Source organism: Bos taurus, chromosome 29, assembly GCF_002263795.3.
Source record: "Bos taurus isolate L1 Dominette 01449 registration number 42190680 breed Hereford chromosome 29, ARS-UCD2.0, whole genome shotgun sequence".
In the NCBI taxonomy this organism is placed as follows: domain Eukaryota; kingdom Metazoa; phylum Chordata; class Mammalia; order Artiodactyla; family Bovidae; genus Bos; species Bos taurus.
Window position 1 is genome coordinate 27898643 of NC_037356.1, and position 12946 is coordinate 27911588.

The window sequence follows — 12946 nt, forward strand, 5'->3', positions numbered from 1 at the left end:
AGCCCTAGGAAATTTTAAGACTGAAATCATGCAAAGCATCTCTTTTGTCCACATTTGTATGAAACTAGAAATCAGTAACATGAGAAAAGCCAGAAAATTCACAAATATGTGGAAATTAAACAGCATACTCCTGAAATACCAGTCGGTCAAAGAATAATTTTTTTTTAAATCTTGAGATAAACTGAATGGAAATACAACATACCAAATCTTATGGGCTACAACAAAAGCAGTTCTAAGAGTGAAATTTTTCCTGCTAATTTTTATTGAAGTATAGTTGATTTACAATGTTGTGTTAGTTTCTCATATACAACAAAGTAATTCAGACAGATGTATAGATAAACATAGATTGTGTGTGTGCTCAGTAGCTTTAGTCTTGTCCAACTCTTTGTGAATCTATGGACTGTAGACTGCCAAGCTCCTCTGGTCATAGGATTCTCCAAGTAAGAATACCGGTGTGAGTTGCCATTTCCTTCTCCAGGGGATCTTCCCGACCCAGGGATTAGACCCGAATCTCCTGTGCCTCCTGCATTGCAGATGGGTTCTTTACTGCTGAGTCACTGGGAAAGCCATAAATATGGCTTTCTCAGAATCATCTTGATTATGTCTTATTACGGTACTTATAAAAAAATTTTTTAATGCAGTTCCCTGTGCTATAGTAGGACCTTCTGCTTTATCTATTTAAATATAGGAGTTTATGTGTGCTAATCCCAAACTTTGTTTTTTTAGTTTTGTTTTGTTTTTAATTTAAATTTATTTATTTTAATTGGAGGCTAATTGCTTTACAATATTTTATTGGTTCTGCCACACATCAACATGAATCTGCCATGGGTGTAGATGTGTTCCCCATACTGAACCCCCCCTCCCACCCTCCCTCCCCGTACCATCCCTCCGGGTCATCCCAGTGTACCAGCCCCAAGCATCCTGTATCGAACCTGGAATGGCGATTCGTTTCTTATATGATATTATACATGTTTCAATGCCATTCTCCCAAATCATCCCACCCTCTCCCTCACCCAAAGAGTCCAAAAGACTGTTCTATACATCTGTGTCTCTTTTGTTGTCTCACATACAGGGTTATCATTACCATCTTTCTAAATTCCATATATATGCATTGGTATACTGTACTGGTGTTTTTCTTTCTGGCTTACTTCACTCTGTTTAATAGGCTCCAGTTTCATCCACCTCATTAGAACTGATTCAAATGTATTCTTTTTAATAGCTGAGTAATACTCCATTGTGTATATGTACCACAGCTTTCTTATCCATTCATCTGCTGATAGACATCTAGATTCTTCCATGTCCTGGATATTATAAACAGTGCTTAGATGAACACTAGGGTTAATTTATCCCTCCCATCTTACCCCTTGGTAACCATAAGTTTGTTTCTATGTCTTTGAGTCTCTACCTTTATGTAAGTGAATTTATTTGTATTATATTTAAGATTCCACATATAATCGATATCATATGATATTTATCTTTCAATTTTACTTGCTTCACTTGTAAGATAATCTCTAGGTCCATCAATGTTGCTGCAAATGACATTATTTCATTCTTTATAATGGCTGAGAAATATTACATTGTCTCTCCTGAGGAAATAATCAGAAATCTAGACAAAATTTTAACACAAACTAATAATTATAGCATTATTTATAATAATAAAACATTGGAGAGCCTGACACAATTTTAATTTTTAACAATAGAAGAAATATTTTTAATGACATATTTACATGATGAAACCTATGAAAAAGTATGATTCAAAAATATTTACTGATAAGTAAATGCTCCCATTATAATGAGAAATCCAACAGTATTTTATAACATGACATACAGAGCATGATCACACTGGAAAAAATGTTATACTCCAGATAAGATCCTCATTTCCTGATCTCTGAATGGTGGAGTGTGTGTATCAGTTAGCTGTTGCTATATAGGAGTCTCACAAAATCTCACTGGTGTACAGCAATGATTATTTGTTGCTCACATGTCTACAAGATCATTGTGGTGCATCTTGTCTAGTGCATTTGCCTATATGTATACATGTATATTATATATATAAATGTACAAAGATATATGTTTGAATATAGACATATTCATAAGGAATAGCAACAGCTGTTGCTTCTAAAGAGAATTCAGGGATGGAATAACTAGAGGGGACACAGACATATTTTCACTGCATAACCTCCACTTGTGTTGTTTAATTGTTTGCCATGTGCAAGAATTACTTGGTCAAAATGTTTTTACTGTATTTTAATAATATTTAAGAGGAAATAGCAACCCACTTTAGTATTCTTGCCTGGAAAACTTCATGGACAGAGGAGCCTGGCAGGCTACAGTCCAGGGATTTGCACACAGTTGGACTCAACTGAACAACTAAGCATGCACACAAAATATAATTTTAAAATGAAAATTAGAAAACACTCAATTTTTCTCATGAATAAGGAAGTTCTTGAAAGGTGAAATGATACGCTACAGGTCATGCAAAAAGCAAAGGAAGTACTGATAAGTAGATGAAAGAGTTCCAGCAGGAAAGGAACTAAGATTTATTAAGCGCCTGGCATTTAATTCTATCAAAACCTCATGAAGTCAAGACCATTATCTCACTTTTAAAAACAGAGAAATTAATATTTAAAGACATTAAGTAATTTTCTCAAAATTACACAACTATCAACTGAGCTTACCAGATTACTAGAAAACCAACTCCATTACAGGGTCACAAATTGATGATTCCTCTGGTACCTTTTCGGAGAAGGTGATGGCACCCCACTCCAGTACTCTTGCTTGGAAAATCCCATGGACGGAGGAGCCTGGTGGGCTGCAGTCCATGGGGTCGCGAAGAGTCGGGCACGACTGAGTGACTTGACTTTCACTTTTCACTTTCATGCATTGGAGAAGGAAATGGCAACCCACTCCAATGTTCTTGCCTGGAAAATCCCAGGGACGGGGGAGCCTGGTGGGCTGCCGTCTATGGGGTTGCACAGAGTCGGACATGACTGAAGTGACTTAGCAGCTGGTACCTTTTGAAAGGGTCTTAGTCACCTTATTCACCAGGTACATAAACCATACACTCAAAAGGTCTCCTGAATTCAATTCTCATTCCCTGTTGCATAATGAGTAAAGCAAAACCATCCCCCAGCACTCTCAGCTTTATAACTTTGATCTAAAGGGCAAACTAACCACACATTCAAAGTTCCCTTTTTCCCAAAGGAAGAGAAACTTCCCAAAGAAAAGCTCATATGAAAAATGTCTCTTCAGCATTGAATATGTTAATACCTTTCCAAAGAACTTTCCTTTTCTCTAATCAATCATTGAAACCCAAGGTGTTCCAATGTATTCTATACCACTTTACCCAGTGTTCTAGGTGTATAAAACAGTCAAAATGAATTATCTCTTTCCCATATATGACTGCATGAGAAGATCCGTGCAATCTGCAGTGCCTTAAAATCCTCTAGAAATGACCTCTTCTAATAATTAGCTGCTTAGTACTTCATGATAACTAACTAAATCCACAAATTATTTACTCCTATTTTACAACTTACAGACTCTTAAGTAGTCTATCCCAAGCCACAGACTTTTCCATCAGAGCTAAATACCCAAACTAACCCTTCAGTTGAGTTCAGTTCAGTCCCTCAGTCATGTCCGACTCTTTGCGACCCCATGAATTGCAGCACGCCAGGTCCCCCTGTCCATCACCAGCCCCCGGAGTTCACCCAAACTCATGTCCATCGAGTCAGTGATGCCATCCAGCCATCTCATCCTCTGTCGTCCCCTTCTCCTCCTGTCCCAAATCCCTTCCAACATCAGGCTGTTTTCCAATGAGTCAACTCTTCACATAGGTGACCAACATATTGGAGTTTAGGCTTCAGCCTCAGTCCTTCCAATGAACACCCAGGACTGATCTCCTTTAGGATGGACTGGTTGGATCCAACCTGGTTGGATCCCTTGAGTCCAAGGGATCTCAAGAGTTTTCTCCAACACCACGGATCAAAAGTATCAATTCTTCAGTGCTCAGCTTTCTTCCCAGCCCAACACTCACATCTATACATGACCACTGGAAAAACCAAAGCCTTGACTAGACAGACATTTGTTGCCAAAGTAATGTTTCTGCTTTTGAATATCCTGTCTAGTTGGTCATAACTTTCCTTCCAAGGAGTAAGCGTCTTTTAATTTCATGGCTGCAATCACCATCTGCAGTGATTTTGGAGCCCAGAAAAATTAAGTCAGCCACTGTTTCTACTGTTTCCCCATCTATTTGCCAGGAGGTGATGGGACCAGATGCCATGATCTTAGTTTTCTGAACTTTAAGTCAACTTTTTCACTCTCCACTTTCACTTTCATCAAGAGGATTTTTAGTTCCTCTTCACTTTCTGCCATAAGGGTGGTGTCATCTGCATATCTGAGGTGATTGATATTTCTCCCGGCAATCTTGATTCCAGCTTGTGCTTCTTCCAGCCCAGCATTTCTCATGATATACTCTAGATATAAGTTAAATAAGTAGGGTGACAATATACAGCCTTGACATAATCCCTTTCTTATTTGGAACCAGTCTGTTGTTCCATGTCCAGTTCTAACTGTTGCTTCCTGACCTGAATACAAATTTCTCAAGAGGCAGATCAGCTGGTCTGGTATTCCCATCTCTTTCAGAATATTAAACAGTTTATTGTGATCCACATAGTCAAAGGCTTTCGCATAGTCAATAAAGCAGAAATAGATGTTTTTCTGGAACTCTCTTGCTTTTTTGATGATCCAGCAGACGTTGGCAATTTGATCTCTGGTTCGCCTGCCTTTTCTAAAACCAGCTTCAACATCTGGAAGTTCACAGTTCACGTACTGCTGAAGCCTGGCTTGGAGAATTTTGAGCATTACGTTACTAGCGTGTGAGATGAGTGCAATTGTGCGGTAGTTTGAGCATTCTTTGGCATTGCTTTTCTTTGGGATTGGAATGAAAACTGACCTTTTCCAGGCCTGTGGCCACTGCTGAGTTTTCCAAATTTGCTGGCATATTGAGTGCAGCACTTTCACAGCATCATCTTTCAGGATTTAAAAGAGCTCAACTGGAATTCCACCATTTCCACTAGCTTTCTTCGCAGTGATGCTTCCTAAGGCCCACTTGAATTCACATTCCAGGATGTCTGTCTCTAGGTGAGTGATCACACCATCATGATTATCTTGATCATGAAGCTCTTTTTTGTACAGTTCTTCTGTGTATTCTTGCCACCTCTTCTTAATATCTTCTGCTTCTTTAGGTCCATACCATTTCTGTCCTTTATCGAGCCCATCTTTGCATGAAATGTTCCCTTGGTATCTCTAATTTTCTTGAAGAGATCTCTAGTCTTTCCCATTCTGTTGTTTTCCTCTCTTTCTTTGCATTGATCGCTGAGAAAGGCTTTCTTATCCCTCCATGCTATTCTTTGGAACTCTGCATTCAGATGCTTATATCTTTCCTTTTCTCCTTTGCTTTTTGCTTCTCTTCTTTTCACAGCTATTTGTAAGGCCTCCCAGGCAGCCATTTTGTTTTTTTGCATTTCTTTTCCATGGGGATGGTCTTCATCCCTGTCTCCTGTACAATGTCATGAACCTCCGTCCATAGTTCATTAGGCACTCTATCTATCATATGTAGTCCCTTAAATCTATTTCTCACTTCCACTGTATAATCATAAGGGATTTGATTTAGGTCATACCTGAATAGTCTAGTGGTTTTCCCTACTTTCTTCAATTTAAGTCTGAAATTGGCAATAAGGAGTTCATGATCTGAGCCACAGTCAGCTCCCGGTCTTGTTTTTGCTAACTGTATAGAGCTTCTCCATCTTTGGCTGAAAAGAATATAATCAATCTGATTTCGGTGTTGACCATCTGGTGATGTTCATGTATAGAGTCTTCTCTGCTGCTGCTGCTGCTGCTAAGTCACTTCAGTCATGTCCGACTCTGTGCGACCCCATAGATGGCAGCCCACCAGGCTCCCCCGTCCCTGGGATTCTCCAAGCAAGAACACTGGAGTGGGTTGCCATTTCCTTCTCCAATGCATGAAAGTGAAAAGTGAAAGTGAAGTCACTCAGTCGTGTCCGACCCTCAGCGACCCCATGGACTGCAGCCTACCAGGCTCCTCCATCCATGGGATTTTCCAGGCAAGAGTACTGGAGTGGGTGCCATTGTCTTCTCTGAGAGTCTTCTCTACTAACCCTGAAATAACTCTAAATTCTGACTCTCTTAGTCTTGAAATAATGTTGGAAATATTCCAATCAAGCATCTTTATAATCCTTTAAATAACAGAAGTTCTAATTCACTAGCCTGGGTCCCTCAGCTTCTACACGTAGCCATAGGAGTTACCATGCTTCACCTGCTATCTTGGACCTACACACTTGATACCCACACACCACATTTTTAACACAATTCTGTTGTCAGTTGGCCAGGATCAAGTTTAGCAAACATTTGTCTCCTACTCTTGTGAAGAAATGTAATATTCAAAACTTATATACTGAGAACTTTTATTAAATAACTGTAACTAGAGTCAGATTTTAATATACTGATATATCATACTTTCAAAATGAAATCTGCAAGGGCAACAAGGAAACGATGCAAGAACAAAGGGCACAGAGGAAAACGAAGCAGATTCAAATTCAAGGCCTGGATTCCAGTCCCAGCTGTGGCAACAGTTCTGTGGCCCTGGAAAACATATGTAATATTTCCAAGTCTCCAAGTCTGTTAAATGAGGAGACTAGATTAAATGGTTTATAAGACCCATTCAAGATTAAATGATCTATGATTGTAGAGCATATGCATAAAATAATATTCGAATATTCAGGGTGGATTAAGGGGCAGGGGAAATACATCGGAACCAAACACTCAGTGCTCACTCACTTCTGTCATGTCCAATTCTTTGCAACCCCATTGTCTGTAACCCAGCAGGCTCCTCTGTCCATGGGATTCTCTAGGCAAGAATACTGGAGTGGGCATTATCAGAGAAATGCAAATCAAAACCACAATGAGGTACCATCTAATACCAGTCAGAATGGATGCTATCAAAAAGTCTACAAACAATAAATGCTGGAGTAGGTGTGGAGAAAAGGGAACCCTCTTACACTGTTGGTGGGAATGCAAACTAGTACATCCACTACAGAGAACAGTGTGGTGATTCCTTAAAAAACTCGAAATAGAACTGCCTTATGACCCAGCAATCCTACTGCTGGGCATACACACCAAGGAAATCAGAATTGAAAGAGACACATGTACCCCAATGTTCATTGCAAAACTGTTTACAATAGCTAGGACATGGAAGCAACCTAGATATCCATCAGCAGATGAATGGATAAGAAAGCTGTGGTACATATACACAATGGAGTGTTACTCAGCCTTTTTAAAAAAAGCACATTTGAGTCAGTTCTAATGAGGTGGATGAAATTGAAGCTTATTATACAGAGTGAAGTAAGTCAGAAAGAAAAACACCAGTACAATATATTAATGAATATATGTGGAATTTAGAAACATGGTAACAACAACCCTGCATGTGAGACAGCAAAAGGGACACAGATATAAAGAACAGACTTTTGGGCTCTAGGAGGTGAGGGTTGGAAGATTTGAGAAAATAGCATTGATGCATGTATATTACCATATGTGAAATAGATGACCAGTCCAAGTTCAGTGCATGAAACATGGCACTCAAAGTTGGTGTACTGGGACAACCCAGAGGGATGGGATGGGGAGGGAGGAGGGAGGGGGGATCAAGATGGGGGGACACATGTACACCCGTGGCTGATTCATGTCAATGTATGGCAAAAACCCACCATAATATTGTAAAGTAATTAGCCTCCAATTGAAATAAATAAATTCATTTTTTAAAAAGGAATACTGAAGTGGGTTGCCATGCCCTCCTCCGGGGGATCTAACGCATCTCTTATGTCTCCTGCATTGGCAGTTGTGTTCTTTACCACTAGTGCCACCTGGGAAGCCCGAAGTGAAAGTGTTAGTTGCACATCCAGACACAAAGACTTAAAGCTTTCCATACAAGAGAGAGGAAAGAATGGAACTTACACCCTTCCTTGAAAACACACACAAGCTAATAAATAAAACATTTTATCTACTTTTTCAAATACTACTCCTTTCTCAAGAAATTAGTTTTCCCCAAGGTTTTCCTCAGGGCAGCTTTGACATCCTTGTTCCTCAAACTATATATCAGTGGATTTAACATGGGCACCACAATGGTATAGAACAGGGACGACACTTTCCCTTGGTCAAGGTGCAAAACGGAAGGTGGTTTGAGATACACAAAAGCCGCAGAACCAAAAAAAAGGAAAACCACAATTATGTGGGAGCTGCATGTACTGAAAGCTTTGGACCTGCCCTCAGTGGAGTGAATGCGGAGAATGCTGGAAAGGATTAGAGCATAAGAGATGGAGATGGTGACAGTGACCATTCCAATAACAGTGGTCACAACTATGAAGACCACCAGTTCGTGCACAGAAGAGCTGTTGCAAGCCAGCTCAAGCAGAGGAGGGATATCACACAAGAAATGATTGATGAGGTTGTCAGCACAGAAGATCAGACTTGCTATGTTTCCTGTGTGGGCCATGGCCCCTGAAAACCCCATCACATACACACCCAACGAAAGCAGTAAACAGACCCTAGGAGACATGGTGACTGTGTACACCAGTGGCTTACAGATGGCCACATAGCGGTCATATGCCATCGCTGACAGGACCAAGGACTCAGAGATGACGAAGAAGCAGAAGAAAAACAGTTGAGTCAAACACCCTGCGTGCAAGATGCTGTTCTTCTTTGAGACAAAACTCACCAGCATTTTGGGAGTGATGGTAGTGGAGTAACAGAAGTCTATTAAGGAGAGGTTGAAGAGGAAGAAGTACATGGGCGTGTGCAGGCGTGAGTTCAACCCAATCAGCATTATCAAGCCCAGGTTCCCCACTACAGTGACCACATAGAAACCTAGAAACAGGAGGAAGAGGAGGATCTGGAGTCCTGGCTGGTCTGTTAAGCCTGCAAGGATGAATTCTGTCACTGAAGAGTTCTCAGCTGCCATTCTCCCCTGGAGAAAACCCGGTCCATGGGGGAACAAAAAGAGAACCATTTTGAGAGAAACACCACTACCACCCTCCCAGTACCCACCTCCCATTCTTGAGAATGAAATCCACCAAGACATTTGAGATTTCGTGTGGAAGGAAGGTTTTTACCATTTGCTATGGATCTACCTTAATAGCTAAGTGACTTGACCTTCCAGAGAACAATAAAGAGGCTAGACTTTGCCTCCAGAGTGACCGCTGGCACTTCTACAAGAAGCAGACATATATTCATATTCCAGTTCATTCAAAAATAAGAGATGTCTTTTAGGTCTTTATGTCAGTCCATTTTCTGTGCCCTGTCTCTCCTACTTCTGTTTGACAATGGGGACTTTCCCTTGACAGGCAGAAGACACTGTGACTTCTCAGAGCTCCCACCTCTGGGTCAGTGTTGACAAACAAAGAAGGAGATCCCATATTTTTCCAGGATCTCCTGTCTCTAGTGGCTTTAGAGTTAATGATAATTGTTTCAAGCTAGCACTTATTTAAGCGGCTACTATGTGAGGCTGTGTACTAAGAGCTATGTGACAATACTATTATCCACATTTTGCAGATGAGAAAGCTGAGTTAAGTAACTTACCCAAAACTCAGCCCTAAAACTACTGAGCAGCTGCCAGAAGGTGAACTTGGGCAGTCTGACTCTCACAGTTTGCACTGGTAACCACCATGTTGCATGACTCACCAGGGCCAATCACGAACTCACCTTCCTTTAGTTTAGAGCTGTAAGGCCATACTACACTGTCTCTTGTCCACAATTGTCCTGGGAAAGAAAATGACCATAGTGAATTGAAGATAGCTGCTTTGAGCTCAGAACTCTCTCCTCACAATCTGGTCTTAAAAATCAGAATCTCTGATTTATCTCATATCTCATTCTGCTATGAAGAGCATGTTTCCGATTATTGGTTTACTCAAAACCCCTCCAGCTACAAGGAAGGAGGCTGTGCCTTTTCCTGACTAGTGGATAACAGGAGAATGGGGAGTTTTATTAGGATTGTAGATCTCAGTGACTTCATTATTCAGAGACTCCCTCAAGACCATTTCCTGAGAGATTACTTTCCCAGGGATAGAAATGTTTGTTTATACCCTTGATATTACTTTCTCTGGTTTTTATTTTTTTGTTGTTGTTGTTTCTTCATTTTTTTGTGATATTATACATGTTTTAATGCCATTCTCCCAAATCGTTCCCCGCCCCCCACCTCTCCTTCAGAGTCCAAAAGACTTCTATACATCTGTGTCTCTTTTGTTGTCTCGCATACAGGGTTGTCATTACCATCTTTCTAAATTCCATATATATGCATTAGTATACTGTATTGGTGTTTTTCTTTCTGGCTTACTTCACTCTGGATAATAGGCTCCAGTGTCATCCACCTCATTAGAACTGATTCAAATGTATTCTTTTTAATAGCTGAGTAGTACTCCATTGTGTATATGTACCACAGCTTTCTCATCCATTCATCTGCTGATGGACATCTAGGTTGCTTCCATGTCCTGGCTATTATAAACAGTGCTGTGATGAATATTGGGGTACATGTGTCTCTTTCCCTTCTGGTTTCCTCAGTGTGTATGCCCAGCAGTGGGATTGCTGGGTCATATGGCATTTCTATTTCCAGTTTTCTAAGGAATCTCCACACTGTTTTCCATATTGGCTGTACTAGTTTGCATTCCCACCAACAGTGTAAGAGGGTTCCCTTTTCTCCACACCCTTTCCAGCATTTATTGCTTGTAGACTTTTGGATCGCAACCATTCTGACTGGCATGAAATGGTACCTCATTGTGGTTTTGAATTGCATTTCTCTGATAATGAGTGATGTTGAGCATCTTTTCATGTGTTAGTTAGCCATCTGTATGTCTTCTTTTGAGAAATGTCTATTTAGTTCTTTGGCCCATTTTTTGATTGGGTTGTTTATTTTTCTGGAATTCAGCTTTAGGAGTTGCTTGTATATTTTTGAGATTAGTTGTTTGTCAGTTGCTTCATTTGCTATTATTTTCTCCCATTCTGAAGGCTGTCTTTTCACCTTGCTTAGAGTTTCTTTTGTTGTGCAGAAGCTTTTAAGTTTAATTAGATCCCATTTGTTTATTTTTGCTTTTTTTCCAATATTCTGGGACGTGGGTCATAGAAGATCCTGCTGTGATGTATGTCGGAGAGTGTTTTGCCTATGTTCTCCTCTAAGATTTTTATAGTTTCTGGTCTTACGTTTAGATCTTTAATCCATTTTGAGTTTATTTTTGTGTATGGTGTTAGAAAGTGTTCTAGTTTCATTCTTTTACAAGTGGTTGACCAATTTTCCCAGCACCACTTGTTAAAGAGATTGTCTTTTCTCCATTATATATTCTTGCTCTTTTGTCGAAGATAAGATGTCCATAGGTGTGTGGATTTATCTCTGGGATTTCTATTTTGTTCCATTGATCTATATTTCTGTCTTTGTGCCAGTACCATACAGTCTTGATGACTGTGGCTTTGTGGTAGAGCATGAAGTCAGGTAGGTTGATTCCTCCAGTTCCATTCTTCTTTCTCAAGATCGCTTTGGCTATTCGAGGTTTTTTGTATTTCCATACAAATTGTGAAATTATTTGTTCTAGCTCTGTGAGAAATATTGCTGGTAGCTTGATAGGGATTGCATTGAATCTATAGATTGCTTTGGGTAGTATACTCATTTTCACTATATTGATTCTTTCCATCCATGAACATGGTATATTTCTCCATCTATTAGTGTCCTCTTTGATTTCTTTCAACAGTGTTTTACAGTTTTCTATATATAGGTCTTTAGTTTCTTTAGGTAGATATATTCCTAAGTATTTTCTTCTTTTCATTGCAATGGTGAATGGAATTGTTTCCTTTATTTCTCTATTTTCTCATTATTGGTATGTAGGAATGCAAAGGATTTCTGTGTGTTGATTTTATATCCTGCAACTTTACTATATTCTTTGATTAGCTCTAGTAATTTTCTGGTGGAGTCTTTAGGGTTTTCTATGTAGAGCATCATGTCATCTGCAAACAGTGAGTTTTACTTCTTCTTTTCCAATTTGGATTCCTTTCATTTCTTTTTCTGCTCTGATTGCTGTGGCCAAAACTTCCAAAACTATGTTCAAAAGTAGTGGTGAGAGTGGGCACCTTTGTCTTGGTCCTGACTTTAGAGGAAATGCTTTCAATTTTTCACCATTGAGGATAATGTTCGCTTTGGGTTTGTCATATATAGCTTTTATTATGTTGAAGTATTGCTTTGGTTTTTAGAGACAGTTTCTCTCAACAAACAGTTATATGGTATAATTAAGAAAAAAATCATTGGAAAAATGACTGTTATTACCATTTCTTGAATATCCATTACTGTGCCTGACAAAGACCCTTTACACTTTCTGGCTGCCAAGATTGAAAACATCATGCACATATATTCTATTTCTCATAATAATGGTATTCGCTATTAAGGTAAGTTGCTCACAGAGACAATGTGTCTCAGAGCGCACATGCCTGGGTCTGTGTAAATTTAAGCCCCTATATATAATCACCTGATTAAACTTTCTCTTCTTGAGGGTCACTGGAATTCTTAAAGCAGAGTCCCTGCCTTCTGAAATCTGGCAATTTTGGGAAAAGTAACAAATAAATATGAAATGACTTTAATAAAAACAAGAATTATGTCAAGAAACAATTAACACTAAGAGCTATGTATTATAATTTAGAGTAAGATACGCTTTCCAGGTGGCTCAGACAGTAAAGAGTCCACCTGTAATGCAGGAAAACCAGGTTCAATCCCTGGGTCAGGAAAATGTCCTGGAGAAGGAAATGGCAACCCACTCCAATATTCCCACCTGGTGATCCCATGGACAGAGGAGCCTAATGGGCTACAATCCCTGCAGTTGCAAAGAGTCAGACAAAACTGTGCAAC

The 12946-nt window shown here is 39.6% G+C and overlaps 1 protein-coding gene across 1 annotated transcript; it reads right to left on the reverse strand.

Moving 5' to 3' along the window:
- Window positions 1–8086: 8086 nt before the first annotated feature.
- OR8B69 (olfactory receptor family 8 subfamily B member 69) lies at window positions 8087–9106 on the reverse strand. Its single transcript, XM_015461191.3, has one exon. The coding sequence runs from the start codon at window positions 9074–9076 to the stop codon at window positions 8087–8089; it is 990 nt and encodes a 329-aa protein (XP_015316677.3). The 5' UTR covers window positions 9077–9106.
- Window positions 9107–12946: the final 3840 nt, after the last annotated feature.

Excerpts from the sequence above, each read along its gene's own strand:
- OR8B69 (XM_015461191.3), bottom strand. The coding sequence starts at position 9,076 with ATGGTTCTCTTTTTGTTCCCCCATGGACCGGGTTTTCTCCAGGGGAGA.